The sequence below is a fragment of the Neovison vison genome, chromosome 6 (genome assembly GCF_020171115.1).
Source record: "Neovison vison isolate M4711 chromosome 6, ASM_NN_V1, whole genome shotgun sequence".
NCBI classification, from domain to species: domain Eukaryota; kingdom Metazoa; phylum Chordata; class Mammalia; order Carnivora; family Mustelidae; genus Neogale; species Neogale vison.
In genome coordinates this window covers 108,384,019-108,396,620 of record NC_058096.1, presented here as the reverse complement: position 1 = coordinate 108,396,620, position 12,602 = coordinate 108,384,019, and the positions used below count along the sequence as shown (strand labels likewise).

Sequence of the window (12,602 nt, the reverse complement as noted above, 5' to 3'; positions counted from 1 at the left end):
TAAAAAAAAAAAGAGGGGCGCTTGGGTGGCTCAGTGGGTTAAAGCCTCTGCCTTCGGCTCAGGTCATGATCCCAGGGTCCTGGGATCGAGCCCCGCATCGGGCTCTCTGCTCCGCAGGGAGCCTGCTTCCTCCTCTCTCTCTGTCTGCCTCTCTGCCTAGTTTCTCTTTGTCAAATAAATAAAATAAAATAAATTATAAGAAATTTTAAAAAATGACCCTATCGGAGTTTTAGCAAGGATAAGTAGTGTTTTTGTGAAACTTTTGTGTTCACATAAAATCACATTTTATATATATATATATATGTGTGGTGGTCACAATAAAAAATACAAAAAAATTGGCAATCAAAAAATTTGAAAGCCACTGAATTAAATACATGAATTTATTGGTAAATAAGATAAAAATCAATACCTACTGATTTGATAAAATCGATACCTATATCTATTGATAAATAGATTAAATCAACACCTATTTCAATACACCCAAACTCTTCATTTTATAGATTAGGTAAATTAGAAGAAAAAGAAGTTATCAAAGCAATACAGCCAGCTAGACCTCTAACTTAGAAACAATACCAAAAGTTTGTTTGAATATTGGGTGCTTAAAGAGTTTTTGCTCAAAGAAATGAGAGATCAGGTTCACAAAAGCCAATTTAAACTATGTAACTTAACTATAATACTAAAGTTATTAGAGACTTAAATTTCTCAACCTTGATTTATTTGTATTTGAGGTTCAATAGCTCTCCAAGGACACATTCTCCCAGCACCAACCAACTCCTTACAGCGTAGGCCAACAGCCACCACTCAACGTGGCATTCCTCAAGTTGTGCTTAGGATTTCAGAGGAGGAACAGATCAGAAGTTCTAATAGTCTTTGGCAACTGAGGTAGAATATAGGGCTCTCCAGAACATCTTCCAAATGGCCCAGGTCTGTGTCCCTCCCACCACATACCAGCTCTGGTATAAGGTCAAACGCGAGAAAGATACTTGCTTACCAATAGTTTTTGTGGGTTTTTTTCATCTTTATCAATCTTTAGGAGAGACTGCCTACTAAAAAAGAGCAATGGTCCACTCAACCTTTTTTTCAGATCCCCAAACTCCTGCAATTTAAAAAAAGTATGTATCTACCACTGGCTTTAATGTTGATAATTGGCTACTGTTAGGATCAGCTGTTGGTTTTTTTTTTTTTTCCCCTTCCCTATCAGTAGTTACTTTATTTTTTTTTCCAATTTATTTATTTTTAGAAAAACAGTATTCATTATTTTTTCACCACACCCAGTGCTCCATGCAATCCGTGCCCTCTATAATACCCACCACCTGGTACCCCAACCTCCCACCCCCTCCCCGCCACTTCAAACCCCTCAGATTGTTTTTCAGAGTCCATAGTCTCTCGTGGTTCACCTCCCCTTCCAATTTACCCCAACTCCCTTCTCCTCTCTAATGCCCCTTGTCCTCCATGCTATTTGTTATGCTCCACAAATAAGTGAAACCATATGATAATTGACTCTCTCTGCTTGACTTATTCACTCAGCATAATCTCTTCCAGTCCCGTCAGCTGTTGGTTTTATCACCTGACTGCTTTTCTCATAAGCTGTTTAAATAAAAAAATTTATTACCGACAAGTTTCTCTGCACTGAGAGAGACACATCAGTGCCTAGAGAAGCACGGCCTGTGACAACTATTCAATTCAGGAACTCAGGGTAAACTAGGATGCCACTCTAGCTTCATGCTCTGCTCTCACCGATTTCATTATGTCCTGGGAGATGATTAAGGGCTGTCCTGAAGAGTACACAGAAGTGGGCAGCTCAACGAAAGCTGCCTGGAGCAGCCCCTCAAATACTGGTGTTAACAGGAACGAAACCCCAGCGTCACTCACTGGGGCAGAATACAAACCGCCATTCCTCAGGATTTACCCCACGTGGAACAAATCTTAACCGAGGTACTAAATTCTCAGGGGAAACCTCCAAGAGCCAAGTGGGAACCAGGTTTTTAGTATAATGCTGACCCAGTAAACTTCTGGCTTTTGGCTTACCAGCTGCTCGATCCCAGCACTCACGGACACAGCTCCAGTAGCCTCCAGAAAAGGTTCTGTGCAGCCTAAGCTTGAGGGAAACTCAGCAGAGCCAGCTCACCCTTTTAATCAGCATCCAGCGCATGCCCTCTGGAGTACCTATCAAGCAGGCACAACACTTTCTGCCCAGCCCCAGATCCCATACCAAGACTCTGACACATCTCTGGGGAAAACTGGCTACAATACCATGCCCCTGGGACCAGTGGCCAGCCCTCCAGATGACAGACACGTTGACTCATGGTGAACACATGCCCGATTTTTCTGGTTTTACTGCCTTGCTTTTGCTCACCAGGAGAAGTTTGGGAGGTTTAAGTACAGAAAGGATTAGAAATCATTTCAGCATATACTTTTCAGGTTCTGCCAGACAACCTTTATTACATCAGAAAAGCAACACTAGGCACTAGATCTTGCAAAATATGTTCTGACCAACTCTAAACTTTCTGAAATTAAAAATGCGTAACCACTGTAAAGTTTTTAATGAACAAAAAAGTTAAATACAAACTTTCATATGCAAAATAGATTATTGTATAACTGGCAGCCTCAGAGCCAAGTACTAAATTTTCTTCCAAATTTCAGTGGGGATGGAATGGGGGAGAGGGGAATGTAAATCCTAATGAGTACAAAACTTAATTTCGGCTTTATATATAGAAAAAAAAACTTTGAGGAAAAATAGCTTTTACAGTGAATAGTATCTTTTGAAATCAACGGCCCAGGCCAGCCCTTACAATTCTGAGGTTTATACTCAACCAGATCTAGGATGAAAATGAAGATTTCGGGTTTACAGTTACTTCAAATCCAGTTTCAAGAGTAGCCAAGTCACCTCATTTCCAGAAAGCGTGGTCTCTTTAGGATGACCACGACACTCTTCTGAAGACGTGTGGAGAGCCACAGTTCCACTTTTCCATGCCCCCACGCCAGTGCTGTCATGTCAGGCGTGCTCTGGAAGGCGGCCGAAGCCCTCGGCCACAGCGCTTCTCCCGGCATCGTCAAGCCTCCAACATAAGAAGATCTCTAGATTCGAGTTGGCAGTCTCTGCTCCAGCCTTAGAGAAGTTCATTAACACTTCCTTCCTCCCCACCTCCCTGATTGCCCTCCTGATCTTCAGCTGGGAGTGGAGCTTGATTAACACTCCTTCAAAAATAAATAGTTCAGGTAATTCAGAGTTAACTGAAAGAGCAGCAGCACATAGCCACAGCCCATTATGTCTGCTAATGAGTGAGCGAATGAACACACGTGAACAAACACACAAAAGACAAATCATAGAATAAATCCTGCATTTCCCACATTCACAGGGAAAAAAAATCATAAAAAAAAAGTTATTAATTAGCGTTTGTTCTTGTGTGGGTTTAACAGTCCAGGCTCTGAGCAGGCACAGGCTCACACATGGGGTTGCAGGCAGAACCTCCACACGGCACGTCAGGACCAGGGTGCAGGAGAGGCCGGCGCGCACGCCCGACAGCTCAGTACCTGTGAGACAACAGAGGTGATGCAGGGACTTCTGAACCCACTATGCATGAGGTATATGGAAACATCAGTCCTCCGTGACAGAACCACCAGCAGCTCGAGGGACTGGGCGGGGCATTCTCACAGCAACTGCTGATGAAGGATTTCCCACACCATCTTCTTCCGGAAGAGAGGCATCTGGTGCTGCAGACAGGCCACAAACAAAGTATCACACACTACACAGTAACGTGCCCCTGTCAACAACCTTGAGGTGTAAGAAACCATGTCCTTTATAGAAGCCTTGTCTCTTTCGTGTCATGGTTCAGACTTACAAAGCCATAAATAAGGAGGTTATACTACAGCCCATTATGTTATTATTGTAGGTCTCAGAAACATTTTTACATGTTAGGAAAATCAAAGGACGTTGTAGAATTATACAACAGAATCCACAACTACTTCATAACAAAGACGTAAACCAAAATGGAAACACCCAAGTGGTAGCATAATATGAAACTTTTCTTAAAGATATTTACAGAACATTCTAAAATGAACATATTTTGCTTTTTTGAGAAAACATGAACTTTATTTAAAGGAATAAAAATTCAAAAATTTGTTCTACCACGTTGTACATTGCCAATTCTCTTCAAACGGCCACTTGTGCCCTTCAAATCTCATGTCAGTAGGTTGAGAGAGCAAGTAACTCCTTGTTATTTAGAAGCATCAAAGAATGACATGGCTTTGTGCAATCTATTATTCTGCTTTATGATAATCACTATATGAGCCAATTTTCAAAGCAGCAGCAACACACAAGACAAAACCAAAATTACCTGTAACTCAACTAGTCCTCTTTTTGATGACATCAGAAGTTCATACTTTTGAGGTACTCATGGTGTCTCATCATAAGATGGATATACCACTTTACTATGAACTAGTGATTTCCTACCTAGAGGGGCCTAAAAAGTCTTAACACATGGATGTGTAAGTTATTTTAAATAGCTAAAAACATGGAGTTTAAAAAAAAAAATCACACATTTATTCTTAGTAAAACTGCTAAAACCAATAAAAAGTGCCCTTTTTTTACTATAATTGCATTAATTCAGCATAGGAGCCCTAGTTATCCTATTGCTCACCAGCTTGGAATAGGGTCATTAGTCCTACCTAGTAAGTAGTTTGGTAGACATCTATCCAAATGAGATCTGTTAAGAAAAATATATTTTAAACGGGGTTGGTCCTCAGTTATAAAAAAGGTTGAGAATCCACTATTACAAACAAATTCTCAAGAGTTCCCAACACACTTAAATTCCCACTCAAATACAGAGCCATGGAGAACCCTAAGTAACCAGCACGGAAGGGAAAGGGAGCATTTGTAGTTCTAGTTCAGACCCGCAGCTTAACTTCTCACAAGGCCTGATTTCCCCAGGTGTCACACACTCTTACCTGCCCCCTCCTTTGACCAAAAATATCAGTAACACTCAGGAGCTAGTGAACACTGGAGTTCAGAGATATGCAATTTGCCTCACTGGCCACCAAAGAGGAAGAGTAACCTAATCGTAGATGCAGTGACAAACACTGACCCCAGCAGGAGAGGGGCCATCCAGAGGGTGACAACAGTGAGAACAGTGGCACGACTGCCACTGTTAACCTCACTGTGCACCAGGCAGGCATTTGGAAGGAGCTCAGAGGTGAGCTAGTTCCCTAATAAGTCTGGGTGAGGAGGGGGCGTCACTCACCTGAGTAAATGTGATAGGTTTGTCCCTAGAGATATAATCTGCATATTTACAAGTAAACATTCCACAATCACTCCCATTCAACTGTTGAGGAATCTCCTAAAATTACAAAAAAAAAAAAAGGGGGGGAGGACGGGGAGAAAGGGATAAAATGTCATCACACACAAACTCCTTTGACTTCTCATAAATATTACAGCAGATAAACGATATTATAAAGAAATGTAAAAGTACTACACAAACCATCTTCATGTGGTATAAAAGCCCCTGCCATGACATGGAGTTCATGACCCCCACAGAAAATATTTTTCAGAAAGTAAAAGAAAAGCGAAGTGAGAATACCATCTCTTGGCTCTCATACTAAGAAACCAAACTGAAGGTTTATTACTAGGAGCAGGAATTCTAGTCAGAATGGTTTCAGAAGCACTTTATAAATTCTGAAAAGGGCTAAATATGGCTCAATCAGAAACAGGCTTACAATAAAACTAACCTACTTCAATACTGCAGGGTTTAACTCCTCTTCTCTACACAGGAAAATAAGAGCACTACTTTTGACCCCTATAGCTATAAGCAGGGAAAAGAAAAAATGCCTCTTAATAGGCTTTAATCAGGACCTTGTTTTGATGGCTCAATTCTGCACTGAGGCAAAAGCAGAGTTCACTGCAAGCAGTGCTGAAGGCATCATAGACCAATCCACGTGAGCTAAAGTCATACACTCTGGGCCTCTGCTGCCCGAATCTTGGCCAGCCCCACATTTTGGCTGTCAGCTCTAAGAAGCACGAGACAGTAAGAACAAAAGTCTGAATTCCCTGCTGGCAAACATTCTAGATAACAAAAGCTCAATTTTTATTCAAAGAAATACAGATGTATTACATACAGATGTATGGAAACAAAGAAAAGATCGTTTGAACTTGCACAACAGCCACACATATGGGAGGTAGCTCACACTTTTCTCCTGAGCACAGCATCTCCCACAGAGTGGACAGAACTACAGACTCCAACGTACAAAGGAAGAGAATCTGTTTTCTGTATTACGTTCCCCATCCCAGAACATGGTTTCATCCCAACAGACACCTTCTATCTGTGCTTTCCTCAGGAAATTTCAAAGCTTAACCTTCTAATTATTCATCCTAGGAAGGAAAATCCTTTGAGTAAAGGTAGGGGAGCCATTATACACAGGAGAGGGTTAAAACTGAATTCATGCAGCCTACTTTTACAAGAAGCCATCAGGACTCAAAAATGTATGTATTCTCAAACCCTGAATGAGATTCAAATCTGGTAAATATAATACAATGCATATTCACTAAAAGCATACTTGAGTCTTGAGGACCTGTTGCATAGGACCTTTAAGACCTAAATAAGCAAAATTCCCAGTAAATAAGAACAACTTTAAACCTTCATTAGCACCAACCAAGAAAAATAGCTGACTTCAGTTTATTAGCTTTTCTGCTAATGAAAATGCTACATCCTAGCATATAGTTATTATTTACAATTTGTTTTTTAAATATGTTCTCTTATTTATCTGAAAGAGAGAAACCAGGGAAGTGGCAGAGGGAGAAGCAGCAGACTCCCTGCTGAGCATGGACCACCACCTGCCCCCCTGCCTCCAATACAGGGGCTCAATCCCAGGACCTCTGGTATCATAACCAGAGCCAAAGGCAGACAGTAACTGACTGAGCCACCCAGGTGTCCCACTTTTTTTTTTAAAGATTTGAGAGACAGAGAGCGCATGCATGCATGCAGGAGGAGGGGCAGAAGGAAAGGGACAGAGAACCTCAAGCAGACTCCCTGTGACTGTGGAGCTCAATACAGGATGGTTCTCACAACCCTGAGATCATGACCTGAGCCGAAATCAAGATTCGGATGCTTAAGAGAATCCAAAAAGAAAGGACAAATTATCTGCAAAGGAACGGGAGCTACACATCAGATGTCTCAGGAGCAACAAGGAAACCAGAACACAGTGGACTCACCTTCAGGGTTGTTAGTGAACATACACTGACAACCTAGAGAAACATCTTTCCTGTATGAAGGTGAAGTAGACACATTTTCAGATTTTCACAAACTAAGAACATTTACTACCAACAGACACTGGCTACAAGAATTTTTAAAGGATATGTTTCCAAAAAATGATCTCTGAAGAAAAGTCTGAGATGCAAGAATGAACCCAGAGCCAATAAACTGGCAAAGAATTAGGTCAATGCAAACAACCATTGTTTATAGCAAGTGATAATGATGTGTGAATCATAGGCCTTTCCAACAGACAATCTAAAATAGTGCACAGCAACAGCACGTTCAATTGGCAGGAAGCAGATGAGTTGTGTGGCGCGGGCATGGGCCAGGGCCAGGGAGGAAATGGAGGGAAGGGTTCCCAAGGGGCATAAGGAAGCTCTTGGGGTGACGGGCATCTTCATTTTCATGAATGTGATGATGGTTTCACATGTATATACCTATGTGAAAACTTGTCCAATGCACTTTTCTTATGTCAACTGCACCTCAGTAAAGATTTAAAAAGAGAGAGAGTCGGATGCTTAAGCAACTGAGCCACCCAGGTGCCCCAGCATATTTTAACATGAAATATAGGCTAAGAAGCAGATATCTTGGCGAAATAAATTTCTAAAGATTTAGAAGTAGATAATTCTTAAGACATATACTTCAAGAGAATGCATGCCTAAGGGTTATGAGTGAGTGAGGGGAGAGAGGAAGCCAAGCATACATAATACGCCAGTCAGTAAATACAACAAAGCACTTCAAATACAAATGATCATCACTTACATGTGGCTTCATGCTGTAGTGGGTCCACTCTAAAAGATTCAGATCAATATTTCTTTTGGTCTTACTTTCATCCTGTAAATACTGACTAAAAAAAAACAACAAAGAAGGAATATATTGATGAATCCCTGCGGAGACTTAACATTATGATTACAGACGGGCTATTCTCCAATCCATCTTTACTAGCTTTTTTAAAAATGTGATTGCTTTGGTTTTTCATATTTTTCCTGCTTACAAAAGATGTACATGCTGAGGCGCTTGGGTGGCTCAGTGGGTCATGATCTCAGGGTCCTGGAATCGAGCCCCACATTGGGCTCTCTGCTCGGCAGGAAGCCTGCTTCCCCCTCTCTCTGCCTGCCTCACTGCCTACTTGTGATCTCTCTCTCTCTCTCTGTCAAATAAATAAAATATATTTTTTAAAAAGTACATGCTTTAGAAAATTAAAACCTGTAAAATGTAAAAGGCAAAAGACCTCCTAATAGCCATCCAGCAGTAATTACTAATAAGTTTGCTATGTATTCTTCTAGTTCTCCACTCCTCACAATTTAAAAACATAAACTTTATTTTAAAAAGTACTTCATTACACTACTTACTTTTTCTCACTTGAAAATGGATATAAAATGTGGGGCAATGGGTGAAACAGGTAAAGGGAATTAAGAACACACTTACTGTGATATGCACTGATTACATACAATGCTCTGTAATGGTTGAATCACTGTATTGACTACATTGTACACCTGAACCTAACATAACACTGTATGTTAGCTAAACCAGAAGTTAAAATAAGAAAAGATCTAAAACAGAAAGTACCTACACTTGTGAGCACAGCATAACTAGAATTGTCAAATTACCAAGTTACATACCCAAAACTAGTATAACATTGTGTCAACTACACCTCAATTAAAAATTAAAGTAAGTATAAAATAAGACAACTGGCCTAGAATCCCCCCACACACAAAAAAAGCCTTTGCCATGAAAAGCGAAAAAAGGATGACATTCTAAATTAGACTAAAGAGATATATCCACGTGTGAACTCTGACCGGCTTCCTGGATTAGGGAAAAAACTGTAAAACTTACCTGAGGAAATCAGAACATGAGCCAAAAATTACAAAGACTGCTAATATTCCTTTTTTTAAGATTAATTAATTTATTTGAGAGACAGGGAGAAGGCGAAAGAATCTCTAGCAGACTTCCCGCTAAGTGCAGAGCCCAATACAGCTAAGCACTAAATCCCACCACCCTGAGATCATGACCTTAGCCAAAAGCAAGAGTCACATGTTCAACTGACTGAGCCACCCAGGTGCCTCTGATGGCTAATTTTCTTTTTTTTTTTTTTAAAGATTTTATTTATTTGACAGACAGATCACAAGTAGGCAGAGAGGCAGGCAGAGAGAGAGGAAGGGAAGCAGGCTCCCTGCTGAGCAGAGGGCCCGATGCGGGGGCTCGATCTCCAGATCCTGGGATCATGATCCGAGCCGAAGGCAGAGGCTTTGACCCACTGAGCCACCCAGGTGCCCCCTGATGGCTAATTTTCTTAAGTGTGTTAATGACATTGTGATTACGTAAGGGAACTTCCTTGTTCCTAGGAGATAGAGATATATACTTAAGTATAGTTTATCCAAATCTTCAGAGGGTTATCAAATGTAAGCCAGCCATCTCTCTTCTCATCCTACCTTCCCGTAAAGGCAACCGGTGCCTGAACTGCACTCTCAGTGGGAGAAATCCCGCCCCCGAGAGGATGGAGGGATTTGCCTCTTGGGAGGCAAGAATCTTAGATATCAAAGGTTTGTAGCCCTCTAAACCCAGAAGACCAAAAGTCTTATTCCTTAGCACTATTTTCTCTTGTCATGGAGAAATTAAATTACATTTTTCTCTGAGGGGGGAGGTAATAATGGAAAAACAGGTAAAAAAAAAAAGCTAAACTAGGAGCATCAGGAAAGGGAGCGGGCCTCAGATACCCAAAGAAGGGAGAAGGAGAAAGAAAAAGCAAAGAGTGAGGTGTGAAAGAAGTACGATTTTTTGGTATTCTGTTATAATCAGTACACAAAACTCTGCTGTATGATTTCAGCAAGAACATGTCTATGTATGTGATATTATGTATGTGTCTGTGCACATGTATGTATATGTGCATTTTATATACATCTTAAACAGAAAAGACTAGAAGGAAATAATACAGTGTATCATATAATTTTTTAAACATTCTTCTCTTTAAATTTTCTATTCAAGATAAATAGTAAAGAAAAAGGATCTTTTACACTAAGACAATACTGAAAGAGAACTAATTGTTATTAAAAACAAATATTCTTGTCATTCACTTAAGAGGTTCCTTACTAAAGTACCCTTATAAATTTATTCAAGTATCCTGACTAAAATTAAAAATGAGAACCCCCTTTTTCTTCCAGCGAGCAGAAGGGGTTCAAAACAGACTGCTCTTACTGAACTGCTTCCTCACTGTGAAATTCATGTCACTACACAGATTAATAGTGGCTATGCTTTGAAGGCAGGTTTCTAGCAATTACTATTCGAAACAGTCGCCTACAAACAATAAGCTTTAACTTAAAAGTTACCTCTTGGTTCTGAGATGAACCCAACTATCATGGAAAGCAGAGACATGAGCAAGTTTAAGAATTCAAGGAATAAGACCCTAGTTAACAGCTCTTCAGAACATTCAGAATAATGTGTCAATCCCAAAGAACCCTAATTCAAATCACAGGAGTCTTATAAGACTTATTTTACATTACAATGCATGACAAACTTATTTCCAATGATGCTACTAAATAAAAGTTCTCAGTTAAGATCAGATATTGGGGGGGTGGTTTGACCAGAAGATGAATTCAAATCAATTCCTGAACTAGTGGGAGAATAACCTTCACTCAACATTACACTACCAGCCACCAGAGCCTCCCTGGATTAAACGAAAATAGATCACCTAACAAGGGCATAATGACACAACAGTAAAGCTGTTCAGCCTTTACTTACAGGAGAATCTCACAGATCCTGTGGCCCTTTTGTCCCATAGAATCCAGATACTTAAGACACCTTTTTCTTAGGTCTATCACCTGTAATGGAAAAATACAACATCCAGAAACATCTTAACCAAAACAGAATTTTATTTCTAAAAGGAAGAGCATCTTTTAAAAAGTCAATACAAGTACCAACATAAATATATTACTAAGACACATTTTTTTAATTTTATTTTTTTTTTAATATTTTATTTATTTATTTGACAGACAGAGATCACAACTAGGCAGAGAGGCAGGCAGAGAGAGAGGAGGAAGCAGGCTCCCTGCTGAGCAGAGAGCCCGATGCGGGGCTCGATCCCAGAACCCCGGGATCATGACCTGAGCCGAAGTCAGAGCCTTTAACCCACTGAGCCACCCAGGCGCCCCTCTAAGACACATTTTTTAATAAAATATCGTATCATGATATATGAGTTTCATTCTATAAAATTATATACTTCCAGTCCCAGGGAAAAGCCTAGAAACTTAACCAGAAAAACATTAGTCATCTTCTCAAAGTGGTGAGATATTTTTGTTCTTGTTTTTTTTCTTTATACCTTTACTTTTCTATAATAAAATGGTACCATCTTATAAACAAAACTAAAGAAATCAAATAAAGAACTCATATGTATACTAAAACTCTTTGCGGTTTTCCTGTATGCCATCTAGCTTTGTGTGTGTGTGTGCATTTGTGTGTGAGATTATGATTTAATTTTTTATATTTTTTTCACACTATTCTTTTTTTTTTTTTTAGATTTATTTATTTATTTATTTGATAGAGATCACAAGTAGGCAGAGAGAGAGGAGGAAGCAGGCTCCCTGCTGAGCAGAGAGCCCGATGAGGGGCTCAATCCCAGGACCCCAGGACCATGACCCGAGCCAAAGGCAGAGGCTTTAACCACTGAGCCACCCAGGTACCCCCGCACTATTCTTTAAATTTAAATTCAGCTAATTGCCATATAGCTTTCTAAGTTGTTCAACTCAAGAACCAAGAAGGGACTCTATGCCTTTATATATACTAACGGACTTTTAATTGGACAGAAAAGGGTAGTCTTCCTTATTCAAGAAAACAGCCATTATACAGACTCCAACAATTAACCCTCTCAACTCACCACCAGGCTCCAATGTACCTTCCGATGAATAGGCACCAGAATAAGTTCCTGTTCAAAGAGATTGACCCCTTTGGTCCATCTTTTCACTGCCTGGTAACCACCAGACTTTAATTTGGGATAGAAAAAAGTACTGAATGCATGAAGTGCTGGATATCCTTGCTTTTTGTTTCTTTCCACCAGAAGATTCATGTAAAAATTAATGACCTGTAATACCAAGGGAATAAGCGTCAGAACATGGCAAGTACATTACCAAAACTAAATTTCTACCTAACTAAATTAGGATGAGTTAGAAAGAAAGAAGCTCCAGGAAAGGAAGGTACTAGAGATGGGGATGAAGGGACTGTTTACAGCAGAATAAGGAAAATAAAAGATAATGAATGCAAAATGGGAGGGCTTAAGGAGTAAAATTGTACTTTTTTTTTTTTTAAAGATTTTATTTATTTGTCAGAGAGAGACAGAGAGAGCGAGAGTGAGCACAGGCAGACAGA

General features: G+C 40.0%; 1 protein-coding gene across 3 annotated transcripts in view; it reads right to left on the bottom strand.

Moving 5' to 3' along the window:
- Positions 1-2,414: 2,414 nt before the first annotated feature.
- Positions 2,415-12,602, bottom strand: part of SENP2 (SUMO specific peptidase 2) — a 34,194-nt gene continuing 24,006 nt past the window's right edge. For 2 of the 3 annotated variants that reach the window (XM_044251937.1, XM_044251936.1), the window contains 5 exons: positions 12,115-12,318; positions 10,983-11,062; positions 8,007-8,091; positions 5,241-5,336; positions 2,415-3,714 (listed from right to left, as the gene is read on the bottom strand). In XM_044251937.1, coding sequence (XP_044107872.1) covers positions 3,652-3,714; positions 5,241-5,336; positions 8,007-8,091; positions 10,983-11,062; positions 12,115-12,318 — 528 coding nt within the window. In that variant the 3' untranslated portion in view covers positions 2,415-3,651. Of the gene's footprint in view, positions 3,715-4,668; positions 4,707-5,240; positions 5,337-8,006; positions 8,092-10,982; positions 11,063-12,114; positions 12,319-12,602 lie in introns of all 3 variants that reach the window. The other variant, XM_044251935.1, reaches the window with a different exon arrangement.